Source organism: Gymnoscopelus microlampas (assembly GCF_963454915.1).
Source record: "Gymnoscopelus microlampas genome assembly, chromosome: 4".
NCBI lineage: Eukaryota > Metazoa > Chordata > Actinopteri > Myctophiformes > Myctophidae > Gymnoscopelus > Gymnoscopelus microlampas.
The window spans coordinates 56,033,961-56,056,680 of NC_139941.1; the positions used below are offsets into that span (position 1 = coordinate 56,033,961).

Sequence of the window (22,720 nt, forward strand, 5' to 3'; positions counted from 1 at the left end):
GTTACCACACCTACTTTTCAGGGTCCTATCAATCACATTGTGGTGGCTGTAATTGTCATCTACCTGGGCCCTCTCAGACCCCCACCTTTCAAGCATTGTGGGATAAAATGTCACAGATCACAGAAGTGAACCTTTCAGGTTCTGTTTATTCAGCTCTCTGTATCTCTGCAACACATCACTCTATAAGCCATATCTCCTAAACTGGTGGGTCAAACTGTACAACCAACATGTCAATGTGTAGTTATGATTCCTGCTTTCATATGACATGACAACATGTCAATGTATATATGTTTATTCTCTTCTGTTTATTCTGATCTGTTAAATTCAGTTCAGTTCTGATCAGTGATGATGAAGATTACAGCCACCCTCCTCATCCTCTCCTCTGTACTTCATGTCAAAGCGATCCCAGGAAGTAAGTACATTATATTTATGTTATTATATTAAAGATGCTGTTATAAATCTAAAGATGCTGTTATAAATCTATAATAATCTCTTATTATATAAAATATTAATTCATAGATGTACTCTTGTTATTGTTATATTTATATTATTAAAACATACCATATACATTATATTTATATTGTTATAAATGCATTATATTTTTGATATATATGATATATATATCTATATTGTTATTAATATAAATAAACATTATGTCTGTTGATTATATACTGAATAACTTACTGTTAAATTGATATATCAAATATACATACAGTTTATTCATAGTGTTATTATTCAGCCTCAAGGCCCGAACCAACAGGCTTTGGATCAATTATTTTACACTGTGCAACCTGACCTATGAACAATACACACTAATAACACACACACACACACACACACACACACACACACACACACACACACACACACACACACACACACACACACACACACACACACACACACACACACACACACACACACACACACACACACACACACACACACACACTTTTACTCCAATACAATTATTTGAAAACTTTAGTTACAAGTTACTTTATAGATTTTGCAACATACACTTCAGCCCTATATACTTTAGACCATTAGAAAATAGCAGATCTACAAGCTCACAATGTGTCGCGATGCCACACATTGTGAGCTTGTAGATCTGCTATTTTCAAAAGATTAATACATTTGAAAACTTGTGAAATGGGACATTCTGCATAATGAGTACTTTCTACTTTTGGTACTTTAAGTACATTTTGATACTTGATAAAGTACTTTTACTCAAGTACATTTTTAATTCTGGACTTATACTTGACTTATGAACAATACACACTAATAACACAGACGCACATGCCCGCATGCCTGCACTTCTGGACTCATACTTGTAACAGAGTATTTCTACATTGTAGTGTTGATACTTTTACTTAAGTAAAACATTAGAGTACTTTTTGCACCACTGTATATTATATTACATTATATTATATAATGTTATGTTCACATCCTGAAATAAATCATTATGAATCTGTTTCATAATATTATAAAAACATTTAAATCTGTTGAATAAAATGTTTGACAGGAAGATACTTCTAATATTCACCTTTAGAACCAAACATGACTGTTTAACATGATGATGATGATGATGATGATGATGATGATGATTGTTATTTGTATTTAATGTCATCTTTGTTTTATTTCCAGTGTTTCATGAGGACATTCTACTCATTGGCTGTTCAGACACAGTTAAAGACTCATATAAAGAGGAGATGCAGGCACTGGATGGTGAAGTGTGGGCGTATGCAGACTACAACAAAGGGAAGATGGTGTACCCTCAGCCTCCGTTTGTAGATCCATTCACCATGGGAGGAGGTTATGGAAGAGCTGTGGGTGATCAGGGCTACTGCAAAGACCAGCTGGACGCCATTCGCACTGGCTTGAAGAAACCACCAGTGAAAGGTACATGAATACTATGAACACAATAGTTATTAACTAAAACGGTTGAATATATTTAACATTAATGAAAATGTTTAACCCATTCAATCCGGGAACACATATCTGTCATTTTAGATTTCTTTGGCTGTTAAAAAATAGCAGATCTACAAGCTCATGGCACCGAGTGCCGCGCTATGAGAACTGTTAGGATTTAGAAGACATTTGTAGAATCCCCAGAAGCAAAGATTTGAGTACAAATGTCTGCTTTAAAAGTATATATAACTGCTCAAAAGAAATGTAGGGAACACTTTGATCCCTTATTTATTTAGAGTTTTCATGAACTGTGTACATACTGCTAACGCAAACTGCTCAAAAGAATTAAGGCATCAAAGTGTTCCCTTCATTATTTAGAGCAGTATATATTCAAAGATTTGCGCAAACTTTCATGATTTTTCAAAAGTAGCAGATCTACAAGCTCATAGCGCGGCACTGAGTGTCACACTATGAGCTTGTAAATCTGCTATTTTTGAATATCCAAAGAAATAAAAAAATGACACTCAACTCAACTCAAATGTTATTTATAGAACACATTACAATGACCAAGGCCAACCAAAGAGACACAACACATCAAACAACAATGTTACAGTTCATACAGTGTAAAAATACAAAATACAAGCAGCCATTAAAAATGCATAGCAGAAAATAGTGAGGTAGAGACAATGGTTGTGATGTAACTGTTTAACTGTGTTCAAAGGCCAGGGAAAATAAGTAAGTCTTTAATAGTGATTTATAAATGTCTATGGACTGAGAGGCTCTTATATTAAAAGGAAAGCTATTCCAGAGCCTCGAGGCGGCCACAGTGAAGGCTCGGTCACCTCTAGTCTAGACCTTTTGTTAGTCGACCTTAGGGGTCTTTGATGAGGTCATTGAGGAAAGGCGGGGCTAGCCCGTTACGTGCTTTAATTAGTTTTTTACAATGGTTCTTAATCACTTGTTCCATTCACCTGAAGACACTCCCTCGTCTCCCTCAGTGAGGTGCAGTCAGTGTGTGGGCTGCTAGCAGTGGTGGAAAGTAACTGAGTAGATTTACTTAAGTACTGTACTTAAGTACAATTTTGAGGTATTTGTACTTTACTTGAGTCTTTACAGTTTTCAATACTTTTATTTCTACCCCACTACATCTCTGATCCAAATATTGTACTTTTATCCACTACATTTACTTTAAAACTTTAATTACTAGTTACTTTGTAGATTTTGATTATTATCATATTATTATTATTACAAAACATACATTAACCACTTAAGCATTTTGGCCATTTGAAAATAGAAGATCTACAAGCTCACATTGCGTTGTGATGCGACGCATTGTGAGCTTGCAGTGTGAGCTTGTAGATCTGCTATTTTCAAAGGATTTTCATACATTTTAAAACTTGAAATGGGACATTCTGCACAATGAGTACTTTTACTTTCAATACTTTAAGTATATTTTCAAAGACACAGACACGCACACATGCACCGATTTTAGACTTTATTTAGTGACATATATATTTGTGTGATGGGGGCAGTTAGCCTAGTCTTGATATTATACAGATGATAATAAAACTGAACATTTTTAATTGTCTATTTCCAGATGGATATGTGTACTATTTGACTCACCGCTGTGTGTTTAACTCCAGTGAGCTGAAGGACATACAGTACATAGTGTCAGTGAATTTCGATGGTGATGAGCTGTTCAGGTGGGACAGTAGAGTAGATCAGTGGGTTGGATACACTGAGTTTGGTGTGAAGAACGCAGAGCGCTGGAATAAAGATCCTGGATACCTGGCTGTGATGAGAGCACAACGAGAGGCAGTCTGCAAACCCAACACTGAGAACTGCTACTCCTCTGTTCTGAACAAGAGAGGTGAGCTGATCTCAGAGCAGCACTCAACACTCATCACCTCATAAACTATAACATGACATCATAATAAATCATTCTATTCAGAGATGATTAATGGTGTTAATATTGATCTGATAATGATTATAAAACATTCCTTAACCCATTCAATCCGGGGAGGCATCTGTGTCATTTCACATTACTTTGGCTATTAAAAAATAGCAGATATACAAGCTCATAGCGCGGCACCGAGTGCCGCGCTATGAGCTTGTAGATCTGATATTTTTGAAAAATCATGAAAATGTTTGCAAATCTTTGAATATATATATTTTTAACATGAACATTTGTAACTCAAATCTTTGCTTCTGGGGGTCCCTGGAACAACATTTTTGACAAATGTTCGCTTTAAAAATATATATATCTAAAGAGTTAAACAATCACGATAAAAAAAAAATTGCGGATCTACAGATGTGCCACTTCAAAACTTCACATGTCCTGCCATCGCCAAGACAGTACATTTTCAGGGGATTCCCAGGGCAATAAGAGGGACAAAAAAGGGCATTTAAAATGGTGAATTATTTTGATGATCACTGCTTTTATGATGCTAATTAATTTGAGCAACTGGTCAAATCACCTTTCGCCTCATAATGAGTCTGACACCTTCTTCAACACACTTCTTTTGTTCTCATGTATATGGATGTCTGTTGAAGGGAAAAATGGAGGGGTGTAGTGACAACTTCTTTTCAGGGGCAAAACAGTGCCTTTTCAGGGCAGAAAAGGGAGGAAATGCATGCATTTTCAGGGCACTTTCAGGGAAAGAACAGTAACGTGTGAAGTTTTGAAGTGGCACATCTGTACAAGCTCATAGCGCGGCTCTCGGTGCCGTGCTATGAACTTGTAGATCTGTTCTTTTTGAATCTGCTGAGAAACATTTCAGATCCTCCTAAACACTTAAGCCTAATTTATACTGTATCCTAACACGCTGTCACACAGTGGAAATAGCAGATCTACAAGCTCACAACATGTGGTGTCACCATCATACACAGAGTATAAATGAAACATATAGATCTATTTCTGAGTGTTTTCACCTACATATAATGACCTGCCTAAAATAGAGACACCAGGATTAATGTTTTCAAATGAACTTTAAAAAGAACCATGCAGGCTAAAACACACCTCTATACACTTCATTTACCCTCCTGAATTATTATTGTCTTTACTAGTTTGTTTTCTAGTAATATTTTATAGGATTATGTGTATTGTTTTGTTCGTTTATACTCTTGTTCATTCAAACTATTTTCATTACATTTTATAGCTTGGTTTATTGTTGTTTATGTAAAGCACTGTGCAACTCTAATTTTTTAAATATATCTTTTTTAGGAGTGGAGCCCAAAGTGAGACTGAGGTCAGAGACTCCCCCTCGTCGTGGTGAACACACTCACATGCTGAGGTGCAGCAGCTACGACTTCTATCCTAAAGTGATCCTGGTGACCTGGTGGAGAGGTCAAGAACCGTTGACCTCTGGTCTCTCCTATGCCGATGTGTCTGATGGAGACTGGTACTACCAGTACCACTCCTACCTGGAGTACACACCCAGGTACACACCTAACAGACACCTACACATAGAAATACACACCTAATAGACACCTATACATATATTCTTTAAAAATAAAACAAGTGTTACTCACTTGCTGAAAATGGCCCATTGATTGGTAGGTTAATATTAAATCAAGCAGACACACGCGTTCGTCGTGCACGCATGGCGAACGCACACAGAGACCCGCGCACAAGCGTGTTATACATGAATACACACAGGAATACGCTATTACGTGTGTATCTCGTTACTAAGTTTCTCCTGCCACTTACCATCCTATTTTTCCTGCATTGGGGAGGGAATAGTGGAATACACAATAAACACTAGAGCAGAGGAGAGCCCAGCGGGGCATTCACGCTCCTACACAAACATAGTCAAAAAGGTTTTTTTTCTCAAAAAAACTAAATATTAAAGACAGGGTGCCGTGGTTTTCAGTGATTTTTTCCCCCTCTAAAACATAATCATCAGGTATTATGTTATACTAGGAGGAAGATGTTTCTCAAAAAAAGTGTACCGAAAGTGTTAAAATAATGTTTTTATGTGGACACGCCTCCAGTTCATTAAGTATACCTAGTTCTCACCTTAGCACCTCCTCCACCACCTTAGCACCACCCACCTGTCCTAGTCCCTCCTCCTCCTCATGCCCACACCTGTTGTGTTATGATAATGAGGGGGGGGGGGTATGTTTTTTATAGAGACATGAAAAACAGAAAAAGTGCAAAACCATGGCACCACCTCTTTAACAAAGAACAATGGATCAATGTGTTGAATCGCGGTGTGTTTCAGCGTGTAGATCGGCTACTTTCACAATCTGTCCTAATGTTAGTGCTAATTAACAGCTGCTCACTCACTGCCAGACCGGGCGGGGAGGAGGGGCCGCTTCAGCTCTGAGCAGATCCACATGGACACACATTCTACTTCATGATTATTTTAAATATCAGTATAAACTTATCTTATTTCCTATAACAGTCTAATACTATTGTGTGTGTGTGTGTGTGTGTGCGTGCGTGCGTGTGTGTGCGTGCGTGCGTGCGTGCGTGCGTGCGTGCGTGCGTGCGTGTGTGTGTGTGTGTGAGTGATACAGATCAGGAGAGAAGGTCACATGCATGGTGGAACATCCCAGCCTGACCGCGCCTATCAAGATGGACTGGGGTCAGTTACTGTAATCTACTGTAATGTGTTACACTACACTCTGTTTTAAGGGTTAAAGGATTATTCTCTATTTGTACCTGAAGGTATATTTATTTTGCTGAACGTAAAAACATCGATCAGCTTAGTTTACTAATGGCTGCAGATAATCATCTTTTAGGTCTGAATATGATATAATATAAAATGATATGATATGATATGATATGATATGATATGATATAATATAATATCATATAATATCATATAATATCATATAATATAATATCATATAATATCATATAATATCATATAATATCATATAATATCATATAATATCATATCATATAATTAATTTAATATTTGTATTGTCAGATTTCTCCACGCCAGAGTCAGTGAGGAACAAGGTGGCCATGGGAGCATCAGGTCTGGTTCTGGGTCTGGTCTTGTTCCTGTCTGGATTCATCTACTTCCAGTGGAAGAAACGAGGTGATTAACATGTTTAATTAACATGTTTAATAAACATGTTTAATAAACATGTTTAATTAAGTATTATACTACCAGTGGAGGAAATGAGGTGAATAACATGTTTAATTAACATGTTCAATTATAGTCAGGGGATATTAGCAGAATATTTTCCAATCTTGGAATATATTCCTTACCAAAAAAAATCTTCACCAATGTGTGAGGGGTCAAACGAGGGTGTTTATATGATTCTGAATCTATTGCAATCATTTGTTTTGCACCAAAACCACTCATTGGGCTAAAAACGGCCATAGCCATGTATACTTTTTGTGTAAAAGGCCCATTGAGATTGGGCCATTTTTAGCCCAAGGAGTGGTTTTGTTGCAAAACAAATGATTGCAATGGATTCAGAATCATAAAAACACCCTAGTGTGACCCCTCACATGCTACCTAAAACAGAATTAAATTTAGATTTTTTTGGGGGGATTTTTGTTTAACCAAGGTTATGGTGGGTACCCCAACTTTAAGGAGCTGTCATAAATTCTCCTAGGGAAACTGCATTTCAGTATTTGTGAGATGTGTTACTAGACACCTTTACAAACACATTGGTGAAGATTTCTTTTGGTAAGGAATTTATTCCAAGACTTTTTTTAATATCCCCTGACTATTAACATGTTTCATTAATTATTATACTACCAGTGGAAGAAATGAGGTCAGATCAACAGAGGATCACATGACATGTGGAACCCTCACAGAAATGCAAACAAACAAACATGTAAAGCCACAACCTAAACTGGTTTCTATTGGTTTAGAACCTTAACCGCTTTAGACCAGTTTAGACGACCTAGTTAGAGGTCAAAGTGTGTTCTATGTTGTCACATTTAGCTTTAATACATCAGTGTTACATTTAGTCTTAAATAAGAGTCAAATGTTCACATTAGTTCTGATGCAACATGTGACCCTGATGACTGAACCCTAATGTTATTGTGTTGTTGTGTTATTGTGTTATGGTGTGTATATTTATGCATTTTATTGAGAAATACACACAATACAGTACATAGGATTTATTCTGTTTTAACTGTCTCTCCTCTTCTTCTATCAGGCCGTATTCTGGTGCCGACAACCAATGACGATCTTTAGACTCCTCCCACACACCCAGGTTCACTTCCTCTTTCTTTTTACTAAACTTTGTTTTTTTGTTTTATGTATAAAAGTATAAAACATACACAAAACAACATGCTTCTGTAAGAAGTGAAACAACTAGCCTGGTAAACCATCCCGGTCGCGTGAATTCACATTATCATGTGTCTTCTGCTTCATTTATTATAATAATGAATCTAATAATCACATTTAATAATCAAATGATTTGTTGCATCAGACAACACCGATGACAATGTATTGACAAAGTATTGGTCAAATGTTGTTTGAATGGACTGAGTTGTTTCTACTTTGATGGTTACTGTAGTTGCTGGGAGGCTGCTGGGAGGTTAGGTTTTTAACTAGTTTACTAATAACTTGTTCAAGATCTATTAACTATGTATAGCATCGTTTTAAATCATTAACCACTAACAAACATTTAACCAGTTATGAATAACACTAATGATTTGAGAATGATTAATTCACTATTATAAAGGAAGGTTATTCTAAATGTTAACATGTTCACACAGTTAATACATTCTGATTCTTATTGGTTTATTGTCTTTTCACAGAACACCTGGGTGTGTTTTCAGAGCAGAGAGTCATCGCTGCTGGTAGAGAGGAGTAAATACGTGTGTGTCCATTCAGCTTTTAAATAATCATAACAGCAGCACAATGATGACATCATCAATCTTTTTAAATAATCACAACAGCAGCACAATGATGACATCATCAACCTTTTTCACAATGTGTAAAATGTGTCCTTTAAACAATTAATAATTATAATTGGCTAGCCAAAGCTAATGATAATTAGTGTGCAGACTCTGTCTTTTCCTGGTGTTTCGCCCAGGTCGACATGGTTTTGAGGTGAGGTTAGGGTTAAGTTTAGGTTTAGGCATAGTTTTTGGGAGGTTAAAGGTCAGGGTTTAGGGTTAAAGTTAAGTTTATAGATGTAGTTTTAGTGAGGTTAAAGGTCAGTTCGGGGCGCCACCTGGGCGAAACACCAAAGGAAGAGGGATTCCCAATTAGTGTGGGCGGTTCATCAAATTACTTTTTATAGTTTCTGTCGTCAGAAAACACAAACATAATAGTTCAGTTCTACACTATATTGAAACATTAAATAAATGATCACACACACAATCAGAGTTCTTCATAACATTAATATTAATATCCATCTGAATGGAAGTCAGTCAGCCATGTTTGTGAAAAAGGTTTTATTATTTTATAATTGACCATAAGTCATTTATTATGTAATAATTTATAATGTGTGATAATTCATGTGTTATGATCAGTTTCCCTGTGATGGGTGGACCTAAAAACCCTCTAGGGTGGTCCGGGGTTATGGGTGGACCTAGACCCACTAGGGTGGTCTGAGGTGATGGGTGGACCCGGGTCCACCCAAATTAGACAATGGTGGGCTACCACAGTCTAGGAAATGAATGGGAAACACTGATGGCATGAAATAATTTTCATTTTAAGTATTCATTCTTAATTTTTAAATGTAATGATTTATATGTAATCATGATCAGGGGAGCAGATCTCATTACAACTTAGGAGGGAACCACAAACAAGGAATCTTCTCATCAATAAGATTCCCAACATAGAGCTAACGCTAGGATTTTAAACTAACTAATAATGTTCACAATGATTACAGTTTGTCTGACAAAACTGTCTAAAAAACAAAACACCAAATCCATGTTCAATGCATGAAACAAACTATAATGTTATGATGTAAATAATCCATTAGAGGTTGACATCACATGATTTAACTACAAACACATGAACATGCCTCCATGTTTAACAGCAGGTTTTACAAAAAATGATTCTTTCACATTCATTCACATCATTTGAGATTTTATTTGATTTTGGTAAAAGATATTCAAGCAAAATCACAAAACAACTTAAACCCAGGATAACACATTAAAGCGTAATGAAACACTTGTTTACAATGTGGTCCTGCAGCATAACTAAACATAAATAGTCCAATAAATGTATTTGAATTCAAATGATTTGAGAAATCTAAACTAAACAGTCAGATGACCTCTGCATAGCAGGGGGTCTGACAGGACACACTGAGTTAATGATATTTACAACATTTAGGTTTGTCTGTTTATCTGATTTAATGTTGATGAGTTAAAATGGACAACACACACACACACACACACACACACACACACACACACACACACACACACACACACACACACACACACACACACACACACACACACACTATGTGTCTAATTCAGACAGTTTATATATTCCTTGGTCAGTACTATTTATCTTTCCGTTTTTCAGCTCCACTGTTGTGTTTCTATCCGTTCATATTGGCTGAACTTCACTCATTAAACTAGTTAACAGCTCTGTGGACAAGTGATGATGATGAAGATGATGATGAAGCTTGTGGATTCAATTATTTGGCAGTTGTTGATGATCAGGACACACGGGTGGCAAAAACAAAACCTTCACAAAGTATTGTGTTTACTGTATGTGAGAATGATTTCAAAAGTGGAATCAGCTTCTATTAAATATAGATTTTAAATGATATCATTTATTTAAAACAGTTTATTGGAGGAACATGTCAGACATGTCCCCTCCTTCCCCCCTGGGATCTGCACCCCTGATCATGAATGGTTTGAAGTTCAGATGTTAGATTTTGGCTTTAATTTGCTTGGTTTGAATGGAATGTCACAATATCAATAAAGGAATAAGAAACATTATGTTGGCCTCATGTTTTCCTACATTTCACTCATACAGTATTTTCTCTTAACTGTCTGTTAAGAGAAAATACAAGAGAAGCCAACCTCCACATTCACCACATGTGTTTTTCCCCAGGTGTGCTGAACCATGTGTCCTTTCCATGTCCTACCTGAAGATCATTGTCTTTACTGAACTCTCCTGAACTTGAATACAGCGTTTTATGTTGAAACAATTGTCCTCTTAATCATTAAGACCGGGAAGGTATTTTAGATTTTAACCTCTATAAGCATTATCTTATACTTTGGCTAATCAAAAATTGCAGATATACAAGTGTGGCACCGTCAAAAACACACCCTCTACTTAAATAATATACTTATAAATTAAACAAATAAAATACAAGTGAAAGGTTTGTAAAAGTACAGGGTGCTTAAATGTTAAAAGGACCGACTACGCCACCAGTTTGAGAGGTCTGGTCCTCAATTAAAACTTCTTAAAAACAGCAACACAGGTTCGTATGACAACTTTGAATTTAAAAGGCAAAAACTGAAAACTGAGGCAAATGGCAAATATAAACAATGGACTTTTATTGAAAATTATCCTAATTACAGAGGCCTCTAAAATAGCCGACACAACAATAAAATGCCTATTTAAAACCTACTAAAAAGGGCCCGCTAACTAAAATAGAAAACAAAACAAGAACAAACAGCGAAATTAAAGATGAGCAGAGCACGGCAGGTAGGAGCCTTCAGTTCGCACACCTCCTGTGGAGGACAGAAAAAGACTGGGGCAGATCACTGTATAATGGCTTTTAAGCTGGTCGAAGTGGCATAGCCACACTATGTAGGCCAGGTGCTGTATGTCAAGAGACTTACCGACAAGGCAGAGTCAAAGACCCTGCCGCTGCGGTTTTTACGTTCACAGCACTGCCGTCTCCCCGTGGCACGGTGTCTGGCCGTCTGCTGGTCCGCTCTGCTCTCCGTCTGCTCCCGCTGCCGTCTGCTCACGCTGCCTGCTGCTCTCGTCGGCTTGTGGAGAAACGAACAGAAAGACTGGGCAGATCACTGGTATACTGGCTGTTTAAACTTCTCGTTGTGGCATAACCACACCACGTAGGTCAGGCGCTGTGTAGTTAGAGACCTACCGACGAGGCAGAGTCAAAGACCCTGCCGCTGCGGTTGTTGCGAATACAGCCTGACGTCTCCTGGTCTTGGTCTGCTCACACACACTGCTCGCTACTCCCCGTCGGCTTGTGGTCCTCTACTGCTGCCCGTCTTCTGCCCGTTTCTCACTCGGTCTCTGCTCACTGTCCACTCTCCCTGTGCTCTGTCCTTGTGCTGCGTGCCCGGTGCCCTCCTCTCTCGTGTCGCTACAAACATTTTAAACTTGGTCCACAGTCTCTCGTGGGAACCTCCCCTCGGCCTACTCGGCTCCCGATTGGCCGGGACTAGAGCTCCCAATGATCCTATATCACACGGCTGCTGTCTATTAGTGTCTGTGAGGGTGCCGTGGCAGAAACAAAAATTAACTCCACACAAAACCATTACAAACTGCAAATGTAGAAAAACAAAATATAGAAAAACAAACCATGCACAAAAATAACACTGCAAAAAATATCAAAACGCATCCAAACATCACAGCAAAATAATAGTCACACAATAAAGAAAATAATAGTTTTCTGCCTACTGACATCCCCCCACACTTTAAGGTTAGCAGTCCCTGCGATCAGGCAGTTTAAGTGTCTCTGTACCTAGAGGGTACCTGCCCCAAGTTGGCCCTGGTGGACCGCCGGGGGCCCTCTTCTACCAAAGGGATTGGAAAGAACCCATAAAACACCTGTTCTGGGGGCCTCTGGTCTTCCCTGGTTGGCTCTGGGGCTAATGGAGGAGACTCTGTTGTGGGCGCTATACACAGCTTTAGTGTAGTCCTATGGGCTGTTCGTTCCCGCCCTCCCTTCTCTGGCTGAATTCTGTATACCACCCCGGTGTCCCCTACTTGCTCTAAAACCACAAATGGTTCGGGGGCCCACCATGTACGCAGCTTCCCCTGCCCTTGCCTGGTTTGGTTGCGAACCCACACCCTCTCCCCTGGCAACAGTGGTAGTGTGTTCACCCTCTGATCATAACACTGCTTGCGGTTAGAGGCTGCATTACCCATTCTCTGGCTGGCTGTGCGGTACGCTGCGGAGAGACGCTGTTGGTGATGTTGGACCCAGTCCCCCAACCCAAGGCGGGGCTGTTGTGGCTCTATCCCCAACCCGACATCAACCGGGCGCCGTAAATGGCGGCCGAACATAAGGAACGAGGGAGCATAACCGGTTGTGCTGTGGGTGGTATTGTTATAAGCATGTACAAGTTCAGGTAAGTACTCAGGCCAACGACCTTGTTTCTCCGTTTCTAAGGTGCGAAGCATATTCAGGAGGGTCTGATTAAAACGTTCAACGCCACCATTACCAGCAGGGTGATAGGGGGTGGTGCGGCTCTTAGAAATGCCATAAGTATCGCATAGCTGTTTCATAAGGGCAGATTCAAAATTGGCTCCACGATCTGAATGAAACCGTGCAGGGCAACCGAAAGGCTGGATGACATGGGTCCACAAGGCCCTTACAGTAGTTTGAGCAGTTTGGTCACGGGTAGGGATGGCCCAACTAAATCGGGTAAACAAATCAGTTGCTACTAAAATGTTTTGATATAAATCAGTGGGTCGGCCTAAAGTTAAAAAATCTATGCCTATCACCTCTAAGGGATAAGAGACTGCGAAAGGGTGTAGGGGCGCCCTAGGCTCTACTCTATCCCTCTGTAGGCCGCAGACGACACAACCCTGTTGGAAAAGACGTACCTCCCCCTCCATGCCGGGCCAGTAGAATCTCCGACGGAGTTGAGCCAGGGTCCGGTCGAGGCCGGCGTGGGCGGCAGCTACATGCAGCTCCTTCCAGACCTCTTCTCGCTTTGAACCTGGGCAGACAATCTGGGAATACACCTCATTTGTGTATGAGTCAGTCACTTTGCGGTAGAGAATGTGATCTTTAACCTGTAACTTCTTCCACTGTTTGAATAACATCTGGGCCCCCGAGACCAGGTGCGGCGTTCAGGCAATGAAGGTGACCTCTGCTGTTCTACACACCTTGTCACCACCTGGATATCCACGTCCTGGGCCTGGGCGTCTCGCCACTCTCTGCCAGCCCACCCCTCTGGTCCGGCTGCCGGTGTCAGCTCCACAGCTGCCACGGTTACTGGGAACCGGGACAAGGCGTCGGCATTCACATTGCTTTTACCTGAGCGGAATTTGATTTCGAAGGTGAAGGCTGCAAGCCGTGCGACCCAGCGCTGTTCCACGGCCCCAAGCCGAGCGGTCTGTAGGTGGGCAACAGGATTATTGTCGGTATATATGGTAAATTGTACACCTGTCAGATAGTCCTTGAACTTTTCAGTCACAGCCCATTTCAGGGCCAAGAGTTCCAACTTGAATGAACTGTAGTTGGCGTCATTCTGTTCTGTGGGGTGTAGGCTCCGACTGGCATAGGCGATCACCCGCTCCTGGTCGTCTTGTACTTGCGCTAGCACTGCCCCCAGTCCATGGTTGCTAGCGTCTGTGTATACTATAAATGGTTGAGAGTAGTCTGCATAGGCCAACACAGGGGCCTGGGTGAGGGCCGACTTCAGTGCATCAAAGGACTGTTGGCATGCTGGTGACCATGTCACTTTCCGATGCTGTGACTTCTGGTCGGCTGGGATACCGGTCAACAGGCTGTTCAGGGGCCGTGCGACGGCGGCGAAGGAGTGCACGAAGCGTCTGTAGTAACCCGATAGACCTAGGAAACCTCTGACCTCTCGGATGGTGGAAGGGACTGGCCAGTCCCTCACTGCCGCAATCTTATCAGGGTCAGGCCTGACCCCTTCACGGTCCACCACATGGCCCAAGAATTTCACCTTGCTCTGCAGTAGTTTGCACTTATCCAGACGTAGTTTCAACCCGTGTCGCCATAGTTTTTGGAAAACCTCATCTAAATGCTGCAGGTGGGAGGAGAAATCAGGTGAGTATATAATTATGTCATCTAAGTACACAAGGAGGGACTCCGTCAGCTGGCCACTTAGACATTGTTGCATTAAACGTTGAAATGTTGCGGGGGCGTTACAGAGGCCAAAGGGCATCCGCTGGAACTCATACAAACCAAGGGGGGTGGTAAAGGCGGTCTTCTCTTGGTTTCTGGGGTCCATACCAACCTGCCAGTAGCCACTAGCGAGATCTAGGGTGGAAAACCACTGGGCTTTAGTAAGACTGGTGAGGGTCCTCGATCCGGGGTAGTGGAAAGGCATCCTTGTGTGTCACAGCATTAAGTTTTCGATAATCTACACAGAACCGCCAGCTTCCATCCTTCTTTTTGACCAAAACTATGGGGGCGGCCCAGGGACTACAGCTCTCTTTAATTACACCTTTCTCCAGCATGTCGGTCAGTAGCATTTTCATCTCCTTGTACATGGCTGGGGGTAGAGGTCGGTGCCTTTCACGGATGGGCGCAGCATCTCCTGTGGGGATTTGGTGTTGTACGATGTCGGTGTGCCCAAAGTCTTCGTCGTGAATAGCAAATACCTTCTCCCACTTGAGCAGCAGGTCGCTCAACTCTCCTTGCTGTTGTACTGGGAGTTCAGGTCGGTCGCACAGGTCACGCACCTCCTGTGGTAATGGCCGCACAGCCCCGTCGTCTTCCACACCGACCATGGCTACCTCCACCGTCCCATCACCATCCAACGACAGGCTTAAATCATGGTCTCCACGCACATCTGAGTCATCGACATGGTACAGCTTTCCCAACCTCTGGTAGCGGCCTATGGACAAGGTATAAGGGTGGGGGTTACATAGGCGTACAGGGACTCTGCCACCTCTTACCATAACCACGGAGCGGGCCAGTACAAAATCCTTGGCGTCTGGCAAGGCTTCAACCAGGGCTGCGTAATCCGTGCCATATGGACCTCTCCTGGCACGTCCCCATACCACCACCTCGCTCCGGGGGGGGACTTGTATGCGCTGTTTGTTGGCGGGCCACACGTAGCCCAATGACCCGTCCTCTTCCATGATGGCTTGGACCCGTCGACAGGTGGCAAAGGCGTCTCTCCACACGGCCTGGTTCTGGCCCTGTCGTAATGGAAACGGAGGCCTCCCAGGCCATTTAAACAAGGCACTCCAACAGGCAGTAACAACATTCATGCCTACAATTAAAGGGTGGGTGCAGTGCTCGTCTTTCACAATGACAACCCCCCTCCCAGGTATGTCTATTCCCTCCACTTCAAGATCCAGCACGGCATAGCCGGTGTACGGAATATCAAGTCCATTGGCTGCTCTCAGTCTAAAAAATAACGGCGTCCTCCCAAGCTTAGCCTGGGAGAAATATTCCTCAAATAGACTTTGTTGCATCAAAGTAACCTGTGATCCTGTGTCTAACAGCCCTTGTAGTTTAACACCCTCCATATTCAATTTGATAGTTGGACACTGCCCAATAAATGCCTCGGTAGCCCTTAATTGTGATGTTTTATCCACCCCTGCCCCACGGACCTCAGCGACAGGGAGTTCTAGTTTAAAGGTGACTGGTTGGTTGTAGCTGCTCGGCAAAACCTGGCAATGTGTCCTGAGCGTCTGCACTGGCGACAGATAGGCCTACCTTGTTCATCCCAGTCATTGTCAAAGGTGGGCGTGTGTCGTCGCTCTCGTCTGGCCTGTTGTGGTGGTGATGGCGTATGAGTTGAGGCGGGCTGGAGGAGTGGTCGGATTTCCTTCATGAGCTCTTGAGAGAGCCCCTGCATCTGTGTTTTAACGTCCTCCATAATTTCTCTTTTCAGAGTCGCTTTCCAATCCGCCTCCTGAAATGGTTGAGAAACAGGTGTATTGTTAACTGCGTGACAGGTGACCTCAGTTGACCTCATACCTCCATGCTCTGCGTCCAACAGTAGTGCTTCTTGGCGTACAGAGGCGAAATCCTGGTCAGGGTGTCGCCTGCCGTAGACTCTCAGGGCCTGTGCAAGCGGGCCTTCACAGAGCCCCAGGAGAAGCTGCTCTCGAAGGATGGCATCGGAGGGGGCGGTGTCTGGGTTGTGTCGCCGCAGCCCACAATACAGCTCTCTCAGCCTTAAAATAAATGAGGGGACACTCTCCCCTACCTGCTGTGTGCAGCTAAAAAACTGTGACCGCAACACTGGGATTGGGGTTTGATGACCATATAGGGCGTCTAAGCAATGAAATATTTTGTTCACCTTGTCTCGCTCTGTAGCATCAAGAACACTGACATGCCGTTTTGCCTCACCTGCTAGCGTACCTACCACAATGGCTACTTTTTTTATCATCTGTTAACTCTTGGGACCCCAGCAGCCCTTGAATCTGTTCCTTCCATTCTGAATATTTTAAATCACCTCCTGGGCCTTTAAATTTAGGTAGCCAAGGGGCACCTGGGTATACTGGCATCATCATCATCATTTTGTATACAGGCGCTATATATATACATATATATTTTAAACCCTCAGTTTCAGTTTTGCCTTTTTTAAAAGAAAGTTGTCCTGCCGACTACTGCCAAAATGTGGCACCGTCAAAAACACACCCTCTACTTAAATAATATACTTATAAATTAAACAAATAAAATACAAGTGAAAGGTTTGTAAAAGTACAGGGTGCTTAAATGTTAAAAGGACCGACTACGCCACCAGTTTGAGAGGTCTGGTCCTCAATTAAAACTTCTTAAAAACAGCAACACAGGTTCGTATGACAACTTTGAATTTAAAAGGCAAAAACTGAAAACTGAGGCAAATGGCAAATATAAACAATGGACTTTTATTGAAAATTATCCTAATTACAGAGGCCTCTAAAATAGCCGACACAACAATAAAATGCCTATTTAAAACCTACTAAAAAGGGCCCGCTAACTAAAATAGAAAACAAAACAAGAACAAACAGCGAAATTAAAGATGAGCAGAGCACGGCAGGTAGGAGCCTTCAGTTCGCACACCTCCTGTGGAGGACAGAAAAAGACTGGGGCAGATCACTGTATAATGGCTTTTAAGCTGGTCGAAGTGGCATAGCCACACTATGTAGGCCAGGTGCTGTATGTCAAGAGACTTACCGACAAGGCAGAGTCAAAGACCCTGCCGCTGCGGTTTTTACGTTCACAGCACTGCCGTCTCCCCGTGGCACGGTGTCTGGCCGTCTGCTGGTCCGCTCTGCTCTCCGTCTGCTCCCGCTGCCGTCTGCTCACGCTGCCTGCTGCTCTCGTCGGCTTGTGGAGAAACGAACAGAAAGACTGGGCAGATCACTGGTATACTGGCTGTTTAAACTTCTCGTTGTGGCATAACCACACCACGTAGGTCAGGCGCTGTGTAGTTAGAGACCTACCGACGAGGCAGAGTCAAAGACCCTGCCGCTGCGGTTGTTGCGAATACAGCCTGACGTCTCCTGGTCTTGGTCTGCTCACACACACTGCTCGCTACTCCCCGTCGGCTTGTGGTCCTCTACTGCTGCCCGTCTTCTGCCCGTTTCTCACTCGGTCTCTGCTCACTGTCCACTCTCCCTGTGCTCTGTCCTTGTGCTGCGTGCCCGGTGCCCTCCTCTCTCGTGTCGCTACAAACATTTTAAACTTGGTCCACAGTCTCTCGTGGGAACCTCCCCTCGGCCTACTCGGCTCCCGATTGGCCGGGACTAGAGCTCCCAATGATCCTATATCACACGGCTATGGAATGCTAAAGCTGCCATATCTAGAAATAAATACATAAATAAATACATGAATTTATACAGCAAGAAATGTTAAAATAAATACATAATTGTGCAAGGAAATGTACAATTAAATATTGAAATGTATTCATTTATGTATTTATTTATGTATTTATATATTTATGCATTTATTTATTTGTATATTTATGTTTTTATTGATGTTTTTAATTATTTATTTATTTAATTATTTATTTAAACATTTAATTATTTATTTATGTATTTATTTCCTTATTTATTTACGTATTTATTTATTTAATTATTTATTTAAACATTTAATTATTTATTTATTTCCTTATTTATTTACGTATTTATTTATTTAATCATTTATTTAAACATTTAATTCTTTATTTATGTATTTATTTCCGTATTTATTTAAACATTTATTTCATGAATCATTTCAGGCCGTATTTCATTGACGGTATGTTAATGAGGGGGCAGGCTTTAGCAATCAAACCCAGAGCGATCAAACTTCCAGCCCATAGAGCTGGAATGTATTACTATTTTGTTGATGATGATAACTGTGTTTATGTTTATAATAATTTGGTTTGATTTGATAAATTAACAAATAACAATGAAAGCCATAATATATTTAAAAATATGAAGCAAAACTAAATAATATATAACAATAAATAAATGCTTGGGGATAATCCCCAACATGTTCAAAAAGGAATAGGAAGAAATTAAGACGTATTTACTTCTACCCCCTTCGTATATGTCATTCCTGATTCATATAAACAATTACAAATTTAAATCAAAATCATAAAATCCTATGATATCTGTATAAATGAAACATATATTAAAAAAAATCTTATACATATGATATTCCCTGAAGGCTTTCCTGAGGGTCCATGACTGCTTTCCTAACCGTGTTTCTGGGACCACCTTTGATCCCTGAGGGGTTTCTCGGGGGTCCATGGCTGGTTCCCAAACTGTGGTTCGGGGACCTATGGGGGTCCCTGAAGGGTGTCAAGGGGGTCCATGGCTGTTTCCCAAACTGTGGTTTGGGGACCTATGGGGGTCCCTGAAGGGTGTCAAGGGGGTCCATGGCTGTTTCCCAAACTGTGGTTCGGGGACCTATGGGGGTCCCTGAAGGGTGTCAAGGGGGTCCATGGCTGTTTCCCAAACTGTGGTTCGGGGACCTATGGGGGTCCCTGAAGGGTGTCAAGGGGGTCCATGGCTGTTTCCCAAACTGTGGTTCGGGGACCTATGGGGGTCCCTGAAGGGTGTCAAGGGGGTCCATGTCTGTTTCCCAAACTGTGGTTCGGGGACCTATGGGGGTCCCTGAAGGGTGTCAAGGGGGTCCATGAGCAGCTGCTCGCTCACTCTATCAATTGCTCTGATTGGGTGTAGCACGGCTCTCATCGGATCCCACAAAGTGACAGTGTGTAGAGGTCTTAAATCTGAGCTTGTATATCTGCTATATCTGAGCTTGTACGTCTGCTATTTTTGAATAGAAGCTCATAGCGTGGCACTCGGTGCCGCACTATGAGCTTGTAGATCTGCTATTTTTGAATAGCCAAAGTATTCTTTCAAAGTTCTTTAGGAGAGTCTGTTCCAGGTAGAAAAAGCATCAACTAATAACAGTAAAGTATTCTGGGAAAACCATCTTCAACTACAAATAGATGAGGGGATATGGCGTAACATACTACTTAATGCAAAGAAAATAACGTGCTCCAACAAGTCTTATGAAACCCAACATAAAATAATACACAAGCTACATGTCTCCCCAGTAATAAGGAGTAAATATGATCCCCTATGCTCTCCCCTATGTCCTAGGTGTTAAAGTGGACAAGGTACTTATAGCCATATGATCTGGACTTTCCCACAAATCAGACCCTTCTGGGTATCCATTCAAAATGACATCCTTAAACTGATTGGAATTAAAATGCCCTTAAATCCACTCCATAATGTTCTAGGGGCAGACATAAATATCATAGTAACAAAAGGAACATCGACATCTAGTACGAGCTTTGCTCTATGCTGCTCGGTTGTCAATTCTCAATAAATGGATGGATGACAGTCCTCCAAGTGTCCTACTATGGTTTGAAAAGGTGCTACGGTTAATGCCCTTGGAGAGACTCTCATATGTTCTACGGGGTACCTTGTCCCACTTTGTAGAAGCATGGCTGCCCTTAGCGCCACATATAGGGGATGAGTGACGCAATGTCTTGTGTATTGGAGTCAGTGGTGGAAAGTAACTAAGTACATTTACTCAAGTACTGTACCTAAGTACAATTTTGAGGTATTTGTACTTTACTTGAGTATTTCCAATTTCCAATACTTTTACTTCTACTCCACTACATCTCAGAGGCAAATATTGTACTTTTTACTCCACTGCAATTATTTGAAAACTTTAGTTACTAGTTACTTTTCAGATATACATTATGATGTAATGAAACATACATTAACAACTTTAACCCTATTTTATTTTATACATAGGCTATTTGAAAATAGCCGATCTACAAGCTCACAACGCGTCGCACCGCGACGCGTTGTGAGCTTGTAGATCTGCTATTTTTTGTAGATCTTTGTAGATCTACATTTTAGTACTTTTACATTTGGTACTTTAAGTACATTTTGATGCCAATACTTTTGTACTTTTACTCGAGTACATTTTGAATCCTGGAGTTTTACTTGTAACCGAGTATTTTTATATTGCAGTATTGGTACTTTTACTTAAGTAAAGAATTTGAGTACTTTTCCCACCACTGATTGGAGTGAAGGAGGATGTCAGTTAGTCTCCATACTAATTGGGAGGCAGGGGATGGGTACAAACGGTAGAGCTCTACATGGTAGAGAGGTTGTTGGCAGCAATAATGTGATGATTACTATTAAATGTATTTGGTGTGAAGTCTTTTAGGATTTGGTTCTCTCTTTTGTGTTTTTGTCTTTATTGTATTGTTATGTTGGGCTATGCTGTGCCCTATGTCCTGTCATACTTCTGGCGGATTGTCTACTTTTTGATCCCTCTCTCTTGGAAGTGATGAGATGATCTTCGGAATGAACTTCCCACTGATGTCAGGACAGCAGAGTCACTGCCCATCTTTCGCCGCAGGCTGAAAACCCACCTCTTCAGGAAACACTACCCTTCCTCTTTGCCTGGCCTACTTGTTGTTAACTAGTTGTACGAACTCTTGTTTTAGTTTTGTATTGTTTTATTGGATCTTGTTTAGTCGATACACTTATTTGTCTGAGCTCGTGCTCATTTGATTTTGCTATTTTGTCTCATCTGAGAAAGTAGGTAGCTGATATATTGCACTTTTACCCTAGCGCTAGGTATACTCTTGGTTTCTTGTTTTTTGCAGGAAATGCACTTAAGACTTCTGGTGATTAGTAGTTTTCGTTCCCTACCTATGTTGAATACACTTATTGTAAGTCGCTTTGGATAAAAGCGTCTGCTAAATGACTAGATCTTATCTTAAAGTGTACTTTAAAAAACATGTCCAGGAATATACAGTGGCATTCAGACATCTTGAATGTATTTATTTGAAAAGAATATATGTATTGGTAGACCTACAATTGAAACATAGCCATGTTTGGTTTGGACGGACGGTATTCAAAACCAACACGACTTCTACTTATGATACAGGCCCACTAACATTACCAATAAGACAATTATTGCATTATAGGGACTTAAATGCTTTGTGTTTCCATCTCCATTTTCATTTTTCGATAAAGCCTCAAAATCCACCTCCTTCAAGTGTAAAACAGTTTCTTCTTTTTTTGGAAATATAAATATTTTTCAAATGTGTTTCCATTCAGGTCTTTATGCACACAATCCAGAATGTGCATAAAAGTGGTTGATGGAAACCCCACCCAGCCAATCACTACTCAATACCTTCAACAACACAACACACTGTAGATAGTCTTCAATCTAAACGGTGAACACACTCCCTGGTTGCCAGAGCAGAACTTATGCCCCACATTTCACACAAAGCGGTACACATCGGATTGACATCTGACGTTTGTAGGAGTAGCCCGTTTTGAACAAAATGCAAATCATCAACACAGCGTCCGATTTCGTTGAAACTTAGGACACATTCGCACTATGTTGAGGAACAAATGCCACTCTTTTAACATTGCTCTATTATAGCACCACCAGGAGGCAGATGTTTGCAAAACATTTTTTCTTTATATACACTTGTAAGAGTTGTAGTTTTGACTGGTTCACAGGGTATTCAACATCACCATGGTACATTGGT

General features: G+C 41.3%; 2 protein-coding genes across 2 annotated transcripts in view; both read left to right on the forward strand.

The window, feature by feature from the left end:
* Positions 1-323: 323 nt before the first annotated feature.
* On the forward strand, positions 324-10,790 carry LOC311043347 (H-2 class II histocompatibility antigen, E-S beta chain-like). Its single transcript, XM_084054561.1, has 8 exons — positions 324-412; positions 1,645-1,899; positions 3,506-3,778; positions 5,132-5,348; positions 6,430-6,497; positions 6,846-6,959; positions 8,038-8,094; positions 8,645-10,790. The coding sequence occupies exons 1-7, from the start codon at positions 346-348 to the stop codon at positions 8,073-8,075; spliced, it is 1,032 nt and encodes a 343-aa protein (XP_083910687.1). The 5' UTR covers positions 324-345; the 3' UTR covers positions 8,076-8,094; positions 8,645-10,790.
* The window catches only part of LOC311043346 (H-2 class II histocompatibility antigen, E-S beta chain-like), a 111,307-nt gene continuing 88,945 nt past the window's right edge, over positions 359-22,720 (forward strand). The window contains exon 1 of the mRNA XM_084054560.1: positions 359-416. The gene's annotated coding sequence lies outside the window, so the exon portion shown is untranslated. The remainder of the gene's footprint in view (positions 417-22,720) is intronic.